Genomic DNA, 21,120 nt, shown 5'->3' on the forward strand with positions numbered 1-21,120 from the left:
TAATTTTGTCTTTAATTTCAGAAATTATTCTATTATGATATTTCAAAATTTCATTTTTATAATATGGATAATAATATTCCATATCATCACCCGTTATATTGTTATCATATTTTTGGAGATATGATTTTAATTCATAATAATTAAGAAATTTTTGATTAAGTACTAAATCATCAATTAAAATTTTTAAATCTACACTATTCATTTATATAAAAATAAAATCAATGTTTCAAGGGTGCCCACCTCTTTGATCAAGAATCAAAACCATCATTCAACGGTTCCTTTTGTCTCTTCTGTGGCTCAGGATTAAATAAACGGCATACAACATCCATTTTCACAACATACAGCCTTAGTGTGTGCTCCTGTTAATGCAGTCTTACCAATTGTTAAGCGAGTCATAGACCTGTTTTTAAGTTGTAAATTAATATTCTGACCATCAAATATCACTTTCATATTTATTATATCCAAATATTTTTTGGTGTTAATTGCTTATTTTGTCTTAAACTAAACCTTTCATTTTTGTGCAATCTTTTAAAATCACTTTCATCAATTGAACCGTTGAGATGATGTATAACACTTGGGGCATAAAGCAACCATGTTATCACCTTGTTTCTCAATTGCTAAACCCAATAACTTCTTCTCATGTGCTTTTTCTTCAGCTTTATTCTTTAATTTAGGTTTAAATTTCTCATCAAAACAGAAGAAATCAAAAGGTGCGAATTTGTAAATGTTTTTATCATAAAATTGTTTATCGGTTACAATCGCCTGAAATGCTTGAGTGTTAGGAAGATTTGGATCACCAGCGATTGCCCAATAAGATGAATCAGTATCACCTTCAATGAAATGAAAACGATTAACATTCATGCATTTATACATAAAATCATAAATGAAAACCAAATACTAGTATTTAGCATTATCTAAAAAGAATGCCTCTTGTAAACATGTTTCACATCTATAAATCTATCTTTTGAGCATCATTTGATATGTATCTTCACCTATTTCTCTTATGTTTTTAAACTTATTTGCCATACATGCAACGCGTGCCTTCTGTGCATTCATTATTTTAGTCTTTGTGTAATTTTGTGTATTCATTGCATCGTAACCATATGATCCATTAAGTGAAATCTTGCAAAATAAACTTTTTCCTTTATTTCCTTCTAATTCAGCCCTTTGTCTTTCGTTCATAAATTCATTCGCAAATTCATTAAAGCAAGTGTTTTTAGTAAATGTTAAAATTGATTGAATGTCATCGATGATAAAATGAAATCTGTCTATTAGATACCAAAGATAATAAGAAGAAAATGGTTGATATTGGTTGTGTGTTGATGCTAACTGAGTTAATTTTCTCTGTTTCTGGTCAACTGGTAGATTGTTTGATTTCATGTAATTATACATAAAACTGCCAATTGTTTTTTCATCTGTGATAATATCTAAGTTTCTTATTATCGGTAAAAAGTTTATGTAATCATTAATGTATTTTTCATCAATGTGACCCTTTACTTCAGCCACGAATAAAGTATTTTTCTTCTTAATTATTCCCAGTGCTTTTGCTTTCTTTGTTGCTGTTCACAAATGATAACACCATTTAATCTTCCCGGCATATACATTTTATGGTCAGTATATTGAATGAAATCATGAGGATTAGATGAAAATGATGAAGGATATAATGAATTAAAATCAACAACCAACGAAATGAGTCATAATGTTGGAAGTGTCCTCATTTGATACAGTTTTAGTTTCTGGATTATATGAAAGTTTATTAATGTGCGTGATTCCTTTAAGATTTACTCTATGTTGAACATTTGATAAACCACCAGTAATTCCATTACGGAGAATGTGATAAGCTTCAACTGAATCTAAAGTCATTGGTAAATTATTTTTTAATGCATAATTTCTTAAATTGATTCTTAAACGTTGAACATTTTCATCTTTATTTGATTTTACGACATTGCAATAACAACACATTAACTGACAATTTTCTTTGGTATGTGGTTTTTCATTATCGATTCTATCCAATGTTGGTTTATTTGCATATGTAAACGCTTTACCACACATTTTGCATTTAGATGAAAGGATTAAATCGTGATAGTATTGAAAATCATCCATTGAAACATTATTTTTAGTATCCCTTTCTGCTTTTTCATCTTGTTTCTTATATGATTCAATTTTATATTTCCAATACTTTTTCGTTAATTCAAAACTTGATTCTATCTCTTCCTCAGGATATTTTTCATTAGGATTAAAGTCTTTATATGCTAAAGCGTAACGAATCATTGAAGCATTCGATGATAAAGAAAGATTATGAAGCATGTCAATTTTATAAACAAATGTTTCTTCAATAATTTTATCAATTGGGTCAATCATAATTTCAACGTCTTTATTGCAATAATGAATAAAATATTCTAATCTATTCTCAAAATTTTTAGCATCATTGAGATATATTTGATAATCACTATCTGATATAGTTTCTTGAGTTAATGCTGAATAAAATGAATCTTGAGTGAATGGTTCCACTTTATATAATTCTTCTTCGTAATTCTCCCATGTGATGAATTGATAAGGGAAAAAGGATTTAACACGTGTTTTATTGTTTCCGAAATCTTGAGTGAATTGGTCTAATGTCCCACCCGCTATATAATTTCTGATGTCAATAAATCTCAATTCATATGGAACGTTTGTTTTCTTTACAATGATTTGCTTAAATTGTGAAGATGAACCCAGCATTGATTTTATTTTCCATTTTGCAGTGTTTAAATCATGAAGAATTAAATTTAAATCAAACTTTCCCGAATTAAAACCTATGATATTCACTTTATTGAATTCTTCATCTAGAAGTTCTTTAAATGCTTTCTTCTGTTTTTCATTTAATGTATGAGACAAAGTCCCCGCCGTTTGGTCTGAAAGACCTTCAGGACTCAAAGAGTCCGTTTGCGACTTCAATAATTCATTGTATTGTTCAATATTTGATTTAGCAACTAATGAACAGGTTGAAAATAAAAACTCAATCCAATCAGAAATAAAAGAATCACTCGAAGTTAAGCAAAAATTCCTCGTATATGTTTTATCGTTTAATTTAACCGTTGATGATACCATGAATGGTTTTAAGTAAGCGTTCAAAGTTGCACATTCAGAAAGTTGAAGTTCTTCTTTAGTCTCTAATGTTTCGAAGTCAAAAGTAATATAATATCTTGTTGGTTTATAATATTCCTGCAAATTATGTGCTAATAGCCATTGATATATCTTCTGTTTCGTGATATGTGGTGCATATGGTTGTTGTGTGTTTTGCAATTGAACGTCTTGAATTAATCTTCCATTATTTTCTTTACATTTCTCACAATGTTTTAAAAATCTTCTTTGGTTTTTCCTTTCTGGATCATCACGGATAGAATATACTTCTTCTTTGCAAAAGGGGCAAACTTTATATCCTGTGAGTGCTTCAACGTCCTGTAATTCTGTCAGCGTGAAGTTTTCCACATGGACTCTGTGTTAATAAAATATTTACTGTTTCAAATTCTGGATCTATCATTATTGATTCCACTAATGGAAAGTCTACCTTGTTAATGTCTACGTCTTCTGGTTGAGGGTCACAATAATAAAAATCAATATTAACGTTTAACATTCTTGCTAACCTCTCACTTTCTGATGAAATGTCAAATCCTTCATATGCATCTATTGCTTCATTTAAATAGCTTCTACGAGTTTTAGGATTAACACCATCAGGAATGTTATAGAAGCGTTTAAATAACCTTCTACCTTCGGCTCTTATTTGATTATCATTCATTTTAGCTGTTCCATTTTTGTTCATTTATGTAAGAATAAAAATTAAAAAATAAAGTTTATTTTTTAAAGTCCGAGACTCAGAGAGTCCAGGGCTAAAGCCCATAAAATGAATTAAGAACACATAAATTTTTATCATCTGCGGACGTGACGATACATTATTAATTTACTCAAGAATGCGTACCCTGATACATTAAATCTAATTCCTGTCTTATTTAATTTCACAACTTTGAAAAGGAATGTATGAATAGCTATAAAATGATGAGAAGATGTTTTATGGGTTGCTTCCATTTTTTTCTGAAATAAATGAATAAATATAATGCTTATACGTTTTCATATCTTCAATGTTCTTAATAACGAATGGTATAGACCTTTCCACTTCATCTTCCTTCGGTGCTGTTCTTTCATATGAAACATTATTGGTATCTTCAATAATGAAACCACAATCGCATAAAATTTTATAGGTTCCAATGGTTTCTTTTGATATTTTATTTAATAAATCAAAAACTTTATCAACACCGTGCATTATTTAAAATAATAATTTGTGTAAATATCATGATCTTCTTTCTTAATCGTATTAGTTGCATATGTTACATTTTTCAGTGCTTTTTTGAATTTTTCAGAATCTAAAGGTGGTGAAAGTAGGATACAAGGGTATTCTTCATTATCAATAAATTGTAACTTATGTTTACGAATAAATTTAGTACCTTCTTCTGAAAGTGTTTCATCTATTTCACCATCTAATAAATTTTGTGTTGATTCCAAAAAGTAATTTTTATATCTTTCTTCATGAGATTTCTGAACTGCTGATTCTGAAGCTGGGATATTCATTAAACCCTCTACTTCATTTTCATTATATTTTTCAACTTCTTAATTCCTTAATTTTTCATCTATTTCATCTCTTATTTTTTCCAGTCTTTCAATTTCATCATATTCATCATCTTTAATCCGTTCTTCATAATATTCAGGGAAAACATCAGGTTCTTTAGGTTTTTCTTTTTTAGAAGAGGGATATAAGAAATTTATAACATCATTTTTATTCATTTTTCCATCATAACCAAACTCATTTAAAAACTCCGCGAATTTTTGACAATTTCTTAAATAATATTTATCAACTTCATAACCTGCCTCCTCTAATATATTCTTTATTTCCTCATTTGTGAATCCTAATTTTTTAACGTCGTTAGTTTTGACGCTCATTTCATACAAAATAAAAATTCTTTATCATTATATTTATACCTCATTAATGAAAATTGATGATTTAACAAAAAGAATAGAAATTATTGAAGAGCGAATAAATCAAATAATTGATTTCATAAATTCAAATAATCATTAATTTCTAATTTCTTCTTCTCGTTTATGAGGTCTTTGATTATGACTCCATTGATTCCATTTATTTTTTAAACAATTCTATAATATTGCTTCCCTTTAAATCTTTGAATATAAACAGGAACACCATCCTCTAAAATTCGATAATCTATTTTATCTGGTTTTACTTGTTGGGTCATTTATGTAAGAATAAATAAATAAATTATTTTAAAATTAATGTTAAAATAAATGATACAAAATCGTTCAATATTGTATGAATTCTTACGTTTACAAAAAAAGTCACACAACCCGCTCTCATATACTACTGTTGTTCACTGAGCAACTTTGAGAAGAATCATTTGTGATTCTTGTCAAAATTGAATCAAATTTTTATTTATTTCATGTATTTCTTTTTTAATATCGATATTCCTATTATTATTCTACCGTTTATTAATAAAAATATTTCTTGCAAAACCTTAAAAATAAAATTTTGGATTCTTCCTTCTCATATACTGTACCCTTAGTTCTTTATTTTTAAAAATCTTATTTGGCGGTTACTCTCAATTTTCTCAATTTTCTGAGCAATGAATTTACTTTTTTATATCAAATTTTAATGAATATCAAATCTTATAAACAAGATGTTGAAAATATTGATATTGGTGATTGTGTCTCCAAGATACCATTTCCTGTTGACAAAATAGATGCATTTGACGAAAATATCCTTGTTTTTACCCGGATTGTTATTTATTACGACTTTAAAATTTTAGCATTAGAATCCGATGATACATATCTATGTTATTTTCAATGGCAAAACAAATCAACACATAATAAACAAAAGAAAATAGGTACATTATTGTATTCTTTAATGAATAACGAAATTTCACTAGTAGACTTTATAATGCAAGATCAACAGTTCTCTCTTAACCGTTACATATGGTGGTGTCTAGACCAAAGCGTTCCAGAATTCTTCAATCAGATACTTTTCATTGTTTTTACGCATTTCGATCAAGATTTTATCTTTTATAGCGGTCTTTTTTCAAATATTATTGATAATTATAATGATTACAATTCTAGCAAGAAAAATTTTTTCGTTCAGATAATTTGCTATTGTATCTTAAATTTCGAATTTTCACAGAACGATCAACAAATAATGTACCACTTTTTATTGGAGGAAGGACTACTTGAATCATTTAATAATAACAGTCTAAGATTTAAAATTGATTTATTGTTGGCTCTTGAAAAATGCTATTGCATATTCGGAAAGTATGATTTTATGCATGACAAAATTGAATTAATAGATTTATCATATGAGAGCCAATTATTCGAAGAAAATTGCCCAAATTTCTTAGAATACTTGATTGAATTAACAGATGAGGATGGTTCATAGAAGTTTATATGAGGATTTACTTTGAATAAATATAATTTTAATGAATTAAAAATTAATTTTATATATTTGGCTATTGTTATTATTTTTAGAGTATATGAGTTGGGGCAAAGTGAAACAAATTTTTGACATAAAAGAAAGTCTTTGAAGAGAGTTAAAGAGAAATTTTTAAAAGATTAAAAAAATAGCATATATAAAATTTAAGGATTTGATATGGTAAGGAGATATTATTTGTGACTGTCTCACAGAATGAGACGTTTCTCTACAATCTTCTTATTCCACATTAATTTTCTTCTCAAATCAAGTTTTTATAGTATACTAATTTTTATTATGAATATACTATAGAGGCATTACATACAAACACACCTATTCATCACAAAAATTCACCTAATCTTCCAATCTGTATGTTTTATCAATTGTTATCATTTCATATAATAACAATTTATATGTTTGACTAATCTAATTTCATATTTTCCTATTAAATACTAATTTACACAAAAATGGTTTTATCAAATCTTTATGAAGTTATTAAATTCCAGATTATATTGCTTACTTTGCAAGCTAACTATAATATAGTGTGATAGCCTTATTGAACTTTGATCAAATACTCCTTCGTCCGTTAAAAATTAAGATGCGTTTAAAAAATCGGAAAAAAATTCTTTTGTTTTATTTTTAATTTTTCAACCGATAAAACTTTTTAGAAAAACTCCAAATTCCAAGAAATGCTTAGATTCAATATGAAGAACATATTCATACAGTCATTTCGTTTCAAATTTCAATTTTCAAATTGAACAAAGCTGCAAATTTGAATACTTTACAAAATTTTGAAACGTCTTTTCCCGAATGAATATTGAGTTTCAAGCCGAACAAGCTATAGCAAAACTGATCCTTATGACCCACTCTATTTTTGGTTTTTTTTTGCAAAACGTGGGTAAACACCCATCTCATAACACATTTTTTGCAAAATTTGGTAAAATCCGTGTAAATGCTCAGATACATGTGGCCAATAATATTTGAATACTGACAGGTCCGGATATTAGGTTTAAATAGCTGATTTAATTCGAAATATGAAAAAAGATGAAATCTCAATGTAATATAGTAAATTAAGAATCAGTATGAATGGTTATATGATTTTGATAAAAGAAAACTGAATGAAATAGAAAAAAATTTGAATCTAGAATTTGAAAGTAATGAAAGAAGAAAAAGTGGATTTAAAGGAGGTTTTATGATAAGGTATTGTCGGGTATTAGAAGTAAATATGTTGAAGAGAGATATTCAGTTAATATGAGACAAAATTAAAACACGAAAAGTGCATAATGCACTCTTGTCGGTCGAAGTTCCGCAATCGTATTCTAATTGCGGAAGATTGTCTCATTCTGGAAGACATTGTCTATGCAAGTCTCCCAGAATGACACATTCATACACAATCTTCTTCTGATTGTGTATCTTTTGTCAACAAAGTGCAACAGTGCACTGTTATTGTGTGCTATGTGTCATTGTGGGAGATATTGTCTATGCAAGTCTCCCAGAATGACACATTCATACACAATCTTCAATTCTTGTTTTAATTTTGTCTCATATTAACTGAATATCTCTCTTCAACATATTTACTTCTAATACCCGACAATACCTTATCATAAAACCTCCTTTAAATCCACTTTTTCTTCTTTCATTACTTTCAAATTCTAAGATTCAAATTTTTTTTCTATTTCATTCAGTTTTCTTTTATCAAAATCATATAACCATTCATACTGATTCTTAATTTACTATATTACATTGAGATTTCATCTTTTTTCATATTTCGAATTAAATCAGCTATTTAAACCTAATATCCGGACCTGTCAGTATTCAAATATTATTGGCCACATGTATCTGAGCATTTACACGGATTTTACCAAATTTTGCAAAAAATGTGTTATGAGATGGGTTTACCCACGTTTTGCAAAAAAAAACCAAAATGATAGAGTGGGTCATAAGGATCAGTTTTGCTATAGCTTGTTCGGCTTGAAACTCAATATTCATTCGGGAAAAGACGTTTCAAAATTTTGTAAAGTATTCAAATTTGCAGCTTTGTTCAATTTGAAAATTGAAATTTGAAACGAAATGACTGTATGAATATGTTCTTCATATTGAATCTAAGCATTTCTTGGAATTTGGAGTTTTTCTAAAAAGTTTTATCGGTTGAAAAATTAAAAATAAAACAAAAGAATTTTTTTCCGATTTTTTAAACGCATCTTAATTTTTAACGGACGACGGAGTATTTGATCAAAGTTCAATAAGGCTATCACACTATATTATAGTTAGCTTGCAAAGTAAGCAATATAATCTGGAATTTAATAACTTCATAAAGATTTGATAAAACCATTTTTGTGTAAATTAGTATTTAATAGGAAAATATGAAATTTCATTAGGAATATTTAAATGCTGTTATGAAGGTAAAGGATAATAGTTGAGAAAACATAGATTAGAAAAATTTGCGAATGATTGTGAGGAATAAGTGTTTCAGTAGGTTGGGATTCGATACGTGTAATAGGAAAAAAATGAGGATAAGATTGAAATTGTATTTATGAATAGTTTTAATAGAGTGTAAGAACATTTGAGAAGAATGTGTCATTCTGGGAGACTTGCATAGACAATGTCTCCCACAATGACACATAGCACACAATAACAGTGCACTGTTGCACTTTGTTGACAAAAGATACACAATCAGAAGAAGATTGTGTATGAATGTGTCATTCTGGGAGACTTGCATAGACAATGTCTCCCACAATGACACATAGCACACAATAACAGTGCACTGTTGCACTTTGTTGACAAAAGATACACAATCAGAAGAAGATTGTGTATGAATGTGTCATTCTGGGAGACTTGCATAGACAATGTCTCCCACAATGACACATAGCACACAATAACAGTGCACTGTTGCACTTTGTTGACAAAAGATACACAATCAGAAGAAGATTGTGTATGAATGTGTCATTCTGGGAGACTTGCATAGACAATGTCTCCCAAAATGACACATATAGATAAATAAAAGCATAATATGCTATTTTGTGTTTCAAAGTATTACAAAATGATTCTTCTAAAAGTTGCTCAGTGAACAACAAACACGTGTATATTCATAAATAACACATGTTTATCGAACACATAGACAACAATTGTCTATCAATTGTTGTCTTTGATTCAACTTTGACAAGAATCACAAATGATTCTTCTCAAAGTTGCTCAGTGAACAACAAACACTTGTTATTGTTTATAATTCAAGTGAATGTTGTACACAAAGACAACAATTGTCTATCAATTGTTGTCTTTGATTCAACTTTGACAAGAATCACAAATGATTCTTCTCAAAGTTGCTCAGTGAACAACAAACACTTGTTATTGTTTATAATTCAAGTGAATGTTGTACACAAAGACAACAATTGTCTATCAATTGTTGTCTTTGATTCAACTTTGACAAGAATCACAAATGATTCTTCTCAAAGTTGCTCAGTGAACAACAAACACTTGTTATTGTTTATAATTCAAGTGAATGTTGTACACAAAGACAACAATTGTCTATCAATTGTTGTCTTTGATTCAACTTTGACAAGAATCACAAATGATTCTTCTCAAAGTTGCTCAGTGAACAACAAACACTTGTTATTGTTTATAATTCAAGTGAATGTTGTACACAAAGACAACAATTGTCTATCAATTGTTGTCTTTGATTCAACTTTGACAAGAATCACAAATGATTCTTCTCAAAGTTGCTCAGTGAACAACAAACACTTGTTATTGTTTATAATTCAAGTGAATGTTGTACACAAAGACAACAATTGTCTATCAATTGTTGTCTTTGATTCAACTTTGACAAGAATCACAAATGATTCTTCTCAAAGTTGCTCACTTCACAACACCCATTAATTCTTTTTGATATTACACATTAAGCTAACCAACCACACCAGTCATTTTATTTATATAGCTTTTATCCGTAACATTTTTAAAGGATTTCAAATAATTTACTTTTTCAAATATTTACTAGTTAATATCTCAATCAATTTATCCTCTTATTTATATTTTTAAAAATTTTCATCTCCATCACCATTCAATTTGGAATCTCATTTTTAAAATATCTTAATATAATCAGAATTTTATTAGTAGGTTAAAATATTTGCGAATATTAATTATTTGGATCAAAGCTTTCATACGATTACATTAATTTTTTTAATCGAAATTCTATTTCATTACTACTCAATTTTAAATCATAGCAGCATTAATAGCTCATCTACTTATATTCCATCATAATGTTATTTTATTCAATTTTTATATATCTGATTTTCATATTTTTTCAAATTCTGTCGCAAAATCTTTAAAATTGTTATATTTCCTTACAACACGGTTAATATAGTATTCTCCTTAACTTGTTTAAATGCAATTTTGCAATATTTGGAAATGATCAAAATATCCTAATGTAAACGTTTGCTCTTAGAATTCAGTGTCATAGTCGATTGTTTCTAACAAATTAATCTTTTTTGCATTGATTTTCGAAGTATTGCATTTTCATTACGGCCAAATCTGCTCTTTTTCATTAGATTGATAGCTCACAATAGTTCTTGTAATCAGAGAGGAAATATCTTACGAAATATACCTCTAAATTTTCACTTTATAGATAAATGTTATATTTTTCCGTTACTCGATTATTGTCCAATAAAACCACAATCATATTAAACTTCGTCCAAAATAAACAATAAAGAATAGTTTTTAAGTTTCTTAAACGGTTTATGAAGGTTCATATTTAATCGATTTTTTTATTTTCAATTCATGTATCTATAGTTCGTTAGTCTATCATCCCTTCATAAATTATCTGCAAAGAATTTTGTAGAATCTCAACTCTGTGAGGAACTACAATAAATTGAAAAGTCATTTTGTGATATCAAAATCCAATATATTATTCTTTCTAATACATATTAATAATATCTTGAGATGTAGTACACTATATATATACTTTCAAAAATCTTATATGTTTATTAGTTATTGAGATAGAAGCGATTTAATTCTTTGAAAATCGACGAAAAGTGCCATATTCATAAAATTATAGGGTAGTAAAAATGAAGAACTTCTTCAAACATTATTAGCTTTATTTGACATTTGTAACGATGAATCTATAGAATAACATTAAATTTCTTATTCAATTACAAATAAATAATTAAATTAAAATATAACAAAAAGATATCCTAATAAGATTTATATTATAATCGAACAGTATTAAGCCTTTTGTCTTCTGGCCATTACTCGTTCTAATAAGTTAAAGAGAAGTTCATCAACTTCTTTCAGATCTAATGGCAGCATTCTCATGGACAATTCTTCTTTAATATCCTCTCTCCTCTCGCCAGCATCAACCAGGCTTCCTAGCATAATTTCAATTGGTGCTACAAAAGAAAGAGATTTGTTAACTTCGTCAGTACGATTTGGGCGAGCAGATCTCTTTTTAAGATCTTCAGCCATCGATAAAATTGCTTCTTTTTCATTAGGTGGTAATCTTTCTTTTGTTTTATCAGAGAATGAAACGCTAATAATGTTACCCCATTGCTTTGAATTATGATATTCGTGGATAGCTTTCAAGCATTCGTTTTCTGTTGCGTATGAAACGAAGGCAACACCTTTAAATGCTTTAGTAGTCGGATCAGTTAATACAGTAAGTTTCTTTATGTCTGCTATATTTGAAAAAAGATCTTCTATGTCGTTCTTTTGAACATTTCTAGGGATGTTTTTGACATACAAGCAATACTCAATGTCTTCAGACATCCGAACTAATCAGAAAAAGTGACAGCCAAGAAAATAAATTTCTTTTGAACTATTCTATAGTAAATAAACAAGAATATTGCTTTTTAATCCGAAACAAATACATTACCCAAAGAATGATAGAAAATGACCTTTAATTTAACCAAAAAGTGGCCACTTAACAGCACCTGGTTGATTGAATTAGTTTTTTGGAATGCATATGTTACAGCATGACTGGATTACAAGTTTGACAAGAAATTCTTTAAATTGTGGAATTAGTAGTATATATGGACGGGTTGTGTGACTTTTTTTGTAAACGTAAGAATTCATACGATATTGAACGATTTTGTATCATTTTTTTTAACATATGAAGTAAAAAATGTATGATTCTTACGGTTTTTATTCTTACGTTTTTGAATAAATCAAGATTTAAAAAGGATTTCAAATCGTAAGACATTTACACTCAGCCCATACATAATGAAATAAATCATTAAAAAAATTAACATTGATTTTAAAATAATTTATTTTTCATCATTTATAAAAGAAGTTATATATAGATGATGTCAGATATTCCACGATTAATTAAACATTGTTTAAAAATGAATGGAATCAATGGAGTCATAATCAAAGACCTCATAAACGGGTAAAAATAAATTGAAACTAATGTCTTACGAAAAATTAAAACTTAGTTATGTTTATTATTTTATTTTTTTTATTTTGTATGAAATGAGCGTCAAAACTAACAACGTTAAAAAATTGGGATTCACAAACGGGGAAATAAAGAATATATTAGAGGAGGCGGGTTATGAAGTTGATAAATATTATTTAAGAAATTGTAAAAAATTCGCGGAGTTCTTAAATGATTTTGATTATGATGGAAAAATGAATAAAGATGATGTTATAAATTTCTTATATCCCGCATCTAAAAAAGAAAAACCTAAAGAACCTGATGTTTTCCCTGAATATTATGAAGAACGGATTAAAGATGATGAATATGATGAAATTGAAAGACTGGAAAAAATAAGAGATGAAATAGATGAAAAAATTAAGGAATTAAGAGAAGTTGAAAAATATAATGAAAATGAAGTAGAGGGTTTAATGAATATCCCAGCTTCAGAATCAGAAGTTCAGAAATCTCATGAAGAAAGATATAAAAATTATGTCTCAGAATCAACACAAAATTTATTAGATGGTGAAATAGACGAAACACTTTCAGCAGAAGGTACTAAATTTATTCGTAAACATAAGTTACAATTTATTGATAATGAAGAATACCCCTGTATCCTACTTTCATCACCTTTAGATTCCGAAAAATTCAAAAAAGCTCTTAAAAACGTGACATATGCAACTAATACGATTAAGAAAGAAGATCATGATATTTACACAAATTATTATTTAAATAAATGCACAGGTGTTGATAAAGTTTTTGATTTATTAGATAAAATATCAAAAGAAACCATTGGAACCTATAAAATTTTGTGTGATTGTGGTTTCATTATTGAAGATACCAATAATGTTTCATATGAAAGAACAGCACCGAAGGAAGATGAAGTGGAAAGGTCTATACCATTCGTTATTAAGAACATTGAAGATATGAAAACGTATAAGCATTATATTTATTCATTTATTTCAGAAAAAATGGAAGCAACCCATAAAACATCTTCTCATCATTTTATAGCTATTCATACATTCCTTTTCAAAGTTGTGAAATTAAATAAGACAGGAATTAGATTTAATGTATCAGGGTACACATTCTTGAGTAAATTAAAATGTATTCGTCACGTCGCGGATGATAAAAATTTATGTGTTCTTAATTCATTTTATGGGCTTTAATAAAAATAAACTTTATTTTTATTTATTTTTTGATATTTTATTCTTACATAAATGAACAAAAACGGAACAGCTAAAATGAATGATAATCAAATTAGAGCAGAAGGTAGAAGGTTATTTAAACGCTTCTATAACATTCCTGATGGTGTTAATCCTAAAACTCGTAGAAGCTATTTAAATGAAGCAATAGATGCATATGAAGGGTTTGACATTTCATCAGAAAGTGAGAGATTAGCGAGAATGTTAAATGTTAATATTGATTTCTATTATTGTGATCCTCAACCAGAAGACGTGGACATAAATAAGGTAGACTTTCCATTAGTGGAATCAATAATGATAGATCCAGAATTTGAAACAGTAAATATTTTATTAACACAGAGTCCATGTGGAAAACTTCACGCTGACAGAATAACAGACGTTGAAGCACTCACCGGCTATAAAGTTTGTCCATATTGTAAAGAAGAAGTTTATTCTATCCGTGATGATCCAGAAAGGAAAAACCAAAGAAGATTTTTAAAGCATTGTGAGAAATGTAAAGAAAATAATGGAAGATTAATTCAAGACGTTCAATTGCAAAAGACCCAGCAACCATATGCACCACATATTACGAAACAGAAGATATATCAGTGGTTATTAGCTCATAATTTGCAGGAATATTATCAACCGACAAGATATTATATTACTTTTGACTTTGAAACATTAGAGACTAAAGAAGAATTACAACTTTCTGAGTGTGCAACTTTGAACGCTTACTTAAAACCATTCATGGTATCATCAACGGTTAAATTAAATGATAAAACATATACGAGGAATTTTTGCTTAACTTCGAGTGATTCTTTTATTTCTGATTGGATTGAGTTTTTATTTTCAACCTGTTCATTAGTTGCTAAATCAAATATTGAACAATACAATGAATTAATGAAGCCGCAAACGGCGGGGACTTTGACTCATACATTAAATGAAAAACAGAAGGAAGCATTTAAAGAACTTCTAGATGAGGAATTCAATAAAGTGAATATCATAGGTTTTAATTCGGGAAAGTTTGATTTAAATTTAATTCTTCATGATTTAAACACTGCAAAATGGAAAATAAAATCAATGCTGGGTTCATCTTCACAATTTAAGCAAATCATTGTAAAGAAAACAAACGTTCCATATGAATTAAGATTTATTGACATCAGAAATTATATAGCGGGTGGGACATTAGACCAATTCACTCAAGATTTCGGAAACAATAAATCACGTGTTAAATCCTTTTTCCCTTATCAATTCATCACGTGGGAAAATTACGAAGAAGAATTATATAAAGTGGAACCATTCACTCAAGATTCATTTTATTCAGCATTAACTCAAGAAACTATATCAGATAGTGATTATCAAATATATCTCAATGATGCTAAAAACTTTAAGAATAGATTAGAATATTTTATTCATTATTGCAATAAAGATGTTGAAATTATGATTGACCCAATCGATAAAATTATTGAAGAAACATTTGTTTATAAAATTGACACGCTTCATAATCTTTCTTTATCATCGAATGCTTCAATGATTCGTTACGCTTTAGCATATAAAGACTTTAATCCTAATGAAAAATATCCTGAGGAAGAGATAGAATCAAGTTTTGAATTAACGAAAAAGTATTGGAAATATAAAATTGAATCATATAAGAAACAAGATGAAAAAGCAGAATGAGATACTAAAAATAATGTTTCAATGAATGATTTTCAATACTATCACGATTTAATCCTTTCATCTAAATGCAAAATGTGTGGTAAAGCGTTTACATATGCAAATAAACCAACATTGGATAGAATCGATAATGAAAAACCACATACCAAAGAAAATTGTCAGTTAATGTGTTGTTATTGTAATGTCGTAAAATCAAATAAAGATGAAGATGTTCAACGTTTAAGAATCAATTTAAGAAATTACGCATTAAAAAATAATTTACCAATGACTTTAGATTCAGTTGAAGCTTATCACATTCTCCGTAATGGAATTACTGGTGGTCTATCAAATGTTCAACATAGAGTAAATCTTAAAGGAATCACGCACATTAATAAACTTTCATATAATCCAGAAACTAAAACTGTATCAAATGAGGACACTTCCAACATTATGACTCATTTCGTTGGTGTTGATTTTAATTCATTATATCCTTCATCATTTTCATCTAATCCTCATGATTTCATTCAATATACTGACCATAAAATGTATATGCCGGGAAGATTAAATGGTGTTATCATTTGTGATACAGCAACAAAGAAAGCAAAAGCACTGGGAATAATTAAGAAGAAAAATACTTTATTCGTGGCTGAAGTAAAGGGTCACATTGATGAAAAATACATTAATGATTACATAAACTTTTTACCGATAATAAGAAACTTAGATATTATCACAGATGAAAAAACAATTGGCAGTTTTATGTATAATTACATGAAATCAAACAATCTACCAGTTGACCAGAAACAGAGAAAATTAACTCAGTTAGCATCAACACACAACCAATATCAACCATTTTCTTCTTATTATCTTTGGTATCTAATAGACAGATTTCATTTTATCATCGATGACATTCAATCAATTTTAACATTTACTAAAAACACTTGCTTTAATGAATTTGCGAATGAATTTATGAACGAAAGACAAAGGGCTGAATTAGAAGGAAATAAAGGAAAAAGTTTATTTTGCAAGATTTCACTTAATGGATCATATGGTTACGATGCAATGAATACACAAAATTACACAAAGACTAAAATAATGAATGCACAGAAGGCACGCGTTGCATGTATGTCAAATAAGTTTAAAAACATAAGAGAAATAGGTGAAAATACGTATCAAGTGATGCTCAAAGATAGATTTTATAGATGTGATACATGTTTACAAGAGGCATTCTTCACTTTAGATAATGCTAAATACTGGTATTTGGTTTTCATTTATGATTTTATGTATAAATGCATGAATGTTAATCGTTTTCATTTCATTGAAGGTGATACTGATTCATCTTATTGGGCAATCGCTGGTGATCCAAATCTTCCTAACACTCAAGCATTTCAAGCAATTGTTACCGATAAACAATTTTATGATAAAAATATTTTCAAATTCGCACCATTTGATTTCTTCTGTTTTGATGAGAAATTTAAACCTAAATTAAAGAATAAAGCTGAAGAAAAAGCACATGAGAAGAAGTTATTGGGTTTAGCAATTGAGAAACAAGGTGATAACATGGTTGCTTTATGCCCCAAGTGTTATACATCATTCAACGGTTCAATTGATGGAGGTGATTTTAAAAAGATTGCACAAAAAATGAAAGGTGTTAGTTTACGACAAAATAAACAATTAACACCTAAAAATTATTTGGATATAATAAATGATAAAGTGATATTTGATGGTCAGAATATTAATTTACAACTTAAAAACAGGACGATGACTCGCTTAACAATCGGTAAGACTGCATTAACAGGAGCACACACTAAGGCTGTATGTTGTGAAAATGGATGTTGTATGCCGTTTATTTAATACAATTTAAAATTTTAATAAAATGCCACAGAAGAGACAAAAGGAACCGTTAATGATGGTTTTGATTCTTGATCAAAGAGGTGGGCGCCCTTAAAACATTTATTTTATTTTTATATAAATGAATGATGTAGATTTAAAAATTTTAATTGATGATTTAGTATTTAATCAAAATTTTCTTACTTATTATGAATTAAAAGCATATCTCCAAAAATATGATGAAAATATAACGGGTGATGATATGGATTATTATTATTCATATTATAAAAATGAAATTTTGAAATATCATGATAAAATAATTTCTAAAATTAAAGACAAAATTAAAAATAATGAATATACAAAGGGAAAAACTAAATCATAACTTAAACAATTGAAAGATTTCAAAAATAAAGTATTAACAGAAGAAGATATTGATGAATTATATAAATTATATAATCCTGAGCTGCAAAAAACAAAGGAACAAAAGCTAAAAGTGCAAAACGCCCAGGTCATTCAGACCATAAATGAAGCACAAGCTTTAATTTATGATTCATTAGTTAAACCACATTCAGCCCGACTTTTAAATGAAGATCAACTTTTGGAATTCATCCTTCAACATAAACTCGAAGCGGGAAAGTATATCAAACCTTTATATACAGTATATTTAAAACAAATGAATAGAATACATCCGGAATTAATGAAAGGAGGAATGAATTCCAAAACTTCATCATCCAAAATCAAAGCAGATAAAATTAAACCACTTGCAACCCCAAAACCTCCAACAGTAGTACCTCCTCCTCCTTCAGTTAATCCTTCATCATTCACTTTATTATATCCATTTCAAACATTAAAGAAGCAAAAAGATTTTAAAAAGGATTTCAAGATATAGGGTGTCCAAAGGTGCGTTTAGCACAGCGCTCTATATGAGACTATTAAAGGAGATATATGCTGATTATAAATATATAATAAAAAATATGAATATATGTATATGATGAGTATGTTGTATTTTGGCGCCATGCCGGGATATAAAATGAATTTTGAGACAAGAGGCGGTTTCGCGGGAAATTTTGGCGGGATTTTTTTCATTTTTTTAATGAATCATAAAGAAAACATCCTCGCTCTTGCAAAAAAATGCAAAGACTGTAAAAAAATCTACGAGACATTGGTAAAATGCTTCGGTATGGATGCTCCTAGCTATTCCACTGTAACGTATCATGTTAGGATGTATCACTTCATGAACAAAAAGGCGCCCATCATAAAAATTGACAAAAAATCGCCGGATCAAAGAAAAATCAAAGCAATTCTTCAAGCGCTAGATGAAGACCCAGGAGCATCACTCAGAAGGATAGAGGAGATGACAAAGATACCACGTACAACAGTCAGTTATTATCTGCACAATTATTTGAACTACAAACTAGCGTATACACGTTGGGTTCCGCACAACCTTAATTCAGTTCAAAAAAAATCTAGAGTCCAATCTTCGAAAGAGCTCCTCTCTATATTGGGTGCGTATCAATCCAAGAAGTTTCGCTTTTTAGTAACAGGGGACGAGTCTTGGTTTCAATATGCAACAGAAGCCAAAATCATGTGGATCCCGAAGGATGAAAATCCGCAAACATTCCCGAAGAAAAAAATTGACACACCAATGATGATGTTGTCGGTTTTTTGGGGCGTGAATGGCATCATCGCAATTGATATCCTTCAAAAACCTAATACGATGAATGCTCAGTATCTAATTGACAATGTTCTTACTCAAATTATCAATTCTGATGAGTTTGAGAAATCCAAACAACAAAAACAAAAGTTTGCAATTCATTTTGATAATTCAAGAGTTCACAAAAGTCATAAGGTAATGAATTACTTGTTGGAAAACAATGTCAAAGTTGTTCCAAACCCAATTTATTCACCTGATATTGCACCCTCTGACTTTTATTTATTCGGCACGCTAAAAAAGAGCTGAAGGACGCGAATTCGTGAGTCCAGATGATCTTGAAAATTTTGTAAGAGAGCAATTTGAGCAATTTTCTCATGATGATTTAAAGCGTGTCTTTCAAGCCTGGATCGATCGCTGCGAACGCGTGATTGAATCCAATGGTGATTATATTTAAATAAACTTTATATATATGTAACTTGTTTATTTCTATTCGCAGTATTCAGGTTTGTGCTAAACACACCTTTGGACACCCTATATTAAATAAACCAATTGACCCAAAAATTCAACCGTTAAAGGAAAAATTTGGTCGCCCCTCATTTGCACCATATCCATATTCATACGAAATCGATCATTTAGAATATTCAAAAGGAAATGTTACTTATTTATTTGTCATTAACATTAACACAAGATATTTATATTGCATTCCAGTGAAAGGGAAAACAGAACAGGAAACAAGAAGAGCTATACAATACTTACTAGATCATGAAAGAGTAGATAATATAAGGGGTGATGGTGATAAAGGATTTCAGGCAGCTATGGCTCATTATTTCCCACAAATTAATTTTTACTTTTCATCCTCTCCATATACGTTTCATAATAAAATAGTTGATGCAGTAATGAGAACTCTTAGAGATGCGTTAGGGGTTAACGGTCAGATATACTGGGATGGAAATCATGACTCCATCATACAGCAGTTAGTATATTATTACAATAATACATGGCATAGAACTATAAACATGAAACCAGTGGAAATGAAAAATGATATTTCAAAAGAATGGGAATATATTAGAAAGCAAATGGAAAGGTTAAATGATGTTAAACGTGAACAAATTAATTCGGGGCTCATGAATTTTAAACAAGGGGATAAAGTTTTGATTCATCTCGATTATGGAAAAACTGATAAATCAATGACAAAAAGAAGACGAAGATTTGACACAATAGCTGAATTTGTTAGATATATTAACGGTAATGTATTAGTTGAGGTTAACAATAAATTAATAGAAATTCCGATTTATTTTATTACTCCATTATATTTAAATAACATTTAATTTTTTTATTTCGTAAGAAATGAGTGACAACGAAGCAGCCAAGAGTCCAGACAATGAATATAAAAAGAAACTAAACAGAATTAAATCAAAAATATGCTATTGCAAAAAGAAGCAGCAATGTGGTGGGGTTGAAAACGATAAAGAGAGGAAAGAAATAATCGAAAAATTAGAAACTTACCGTTCAATCCTTAAACTGAGTGAAGCAAAAATAAAAGAATTTAATAGAATAAATAAATTGATTGGAAGAGATGAATTTAATAAAGATGAATTTTTAAACTCAATCCAAAATTAATTTTTATTCCTCATCTTCTCGGTTTTCGTGGTTTGTTGTTTTTTAATTTTTCGATTATTTCTTTCCTCCCTTGTTATGATTCGTGGTAAATTTTGAGCTTGTGGGGTATTCATTTATATAAAAATAAAATTTTGTTATCAGTTATTTTATCATCGTTTTATTAAGTTCATCTTTAGTTAATAATTTGAATGGATTCGCTAATGTTCCACCTTGAGTCACAACACCTGCCCTGGCTAATTGTGAAGAACCTGGGATAAGTACTCCATGAAATGATTTCATTGGTATCATT

The 21,120-nt window shown here is 28.9% G+C and overlaps 5 protein-coding genes and 2 pseudogenes across 7 annotated transcripts, besides 5 other annotated features; 5 read left to right on the top strand and 2 right to left on the bottom strand.

Moving 5' to 3' along the window:
- Positions 1 to 1,674: 1,674 nt before the first annotated feature.
- On the bottom strand, positions 1,675 to 2,524 carry TVAGG3_1031670 (annotated as a pseudogene). The gene has a single exon. A coding segment is annotated over exon 1 (850 nt).
- A 2,026-nt stretch (positions 2,525 to 4,550) lies between these two features.
- Positions 4,551 to 4,991: a mobile genetic element.
- A 6,513-nt stretch (positions 4,992 to 11,504) lies between these two features.
- On the bottom strand, positions 11,505 to 12,377 carry TVAGG3_1031690 (RNA-binding domain, RBD family-containing protein; the record flags this gene model as incomplete). The annotated part of the gene is made up of 1 exon (XM_001312832.1): positions 11,714 to 12,253. The coding sequence occupies one exon, from the start codon at positions 12,251 to 12,253 to the stop codon at positions 11,714 to 11,716; it is 540 nt and encodes a 179-aa protein (XP_001312833.1).
- Positions 12,378 to 12,875: 498 nt separating this feature from the next.
- Positions 12,876 to 21,120: part of a mobile genetic element that runs on past the window's edge.
- TVAGG3_1031710 (uncharacterized protein) lies at positions 12,956 to 13,930 on the top strand (the record flags this gene model as incomplete). The annotated part of the gene is made up of 1 exon (XM_051255202.1): positions 12,956 to 13,930. A coding segment is annotated over one exon (975 nt), but the record flags the coding sequence as incomplete, so codon positions are not given.
- Positions 14,114 to 14,790, top strand: TVAGG3_1031720 (uncharacterized protein; the record flags this gene model as incomplete). Its single annotated transcript, XM_051255203.1, has 1 exon — positions 14,114 to 14,790. A coding segment is annotated over one exon (677 nt), but the record flags the coding sequence as incomplete, so codon positions are not given.
- Positions 16,823 to 17,581, top strand: TVAGG3_1031730 (uncharacterized protein; the record flags this gene model as incomplete). The annotated part of the gene is made up of 1 exon (XM_051255204.1): positions 16,823 to 17,581. The coding sequence occupies one exon, from the start codon at positions 16,823 to 16,825 to the stop codon at positions 17,579 to 17,581; it is 759 nt and encodes a 252-aa protein (XP_051080778.1).
- Positions 18,444 to 18,471: a terminal%2Cinverted (terminal inverted repeat of Mariner transposon ID:TVAGG3_1031740).
- Positions 18,444 to 19,745: a mobile genetic element.
- Positions 18,540 to 19,665, top strand: TVAGG3_1031750 (annotated as a pseudogene). Its single transcript has one exon. A coding segment is annotated over exon 1 (1,126 nt).
- Positions 19,718 to 19,745: a terminal%2Cinverted (terminal inverted repeat of Mariner transposon ID:TVAGG3_1031740).
- TVAGG3_1031770 (uncharacterized protein) lies at positions 20,559 to 20,831 on the top strand (the record flags this gene model as incomplete). The annotated part of the gene is made up of 1 exon (XM_001312831.1): positions 20,559 to 20,831. One exon carries the CDS (start codon positions 20,559 to 20,561, stop codon positions 20,829 to 20,831), a length of 273 nt encoding a protein of 90 aa, XP_001312832.1.

This window comes from Trichomonas vaginalis, chromosome I, assembly GCF_026262505.1.
Source record: "Trichomonas vaginalis G3 chromosome I, whole genome shotgun sequence".
Taxonomy (NCBI): domain Eukaryota; phylum Parabasalia; order Trichomonadida; family Trichomonadidae; genus Trichomonas; species Trichomonas vaginalis.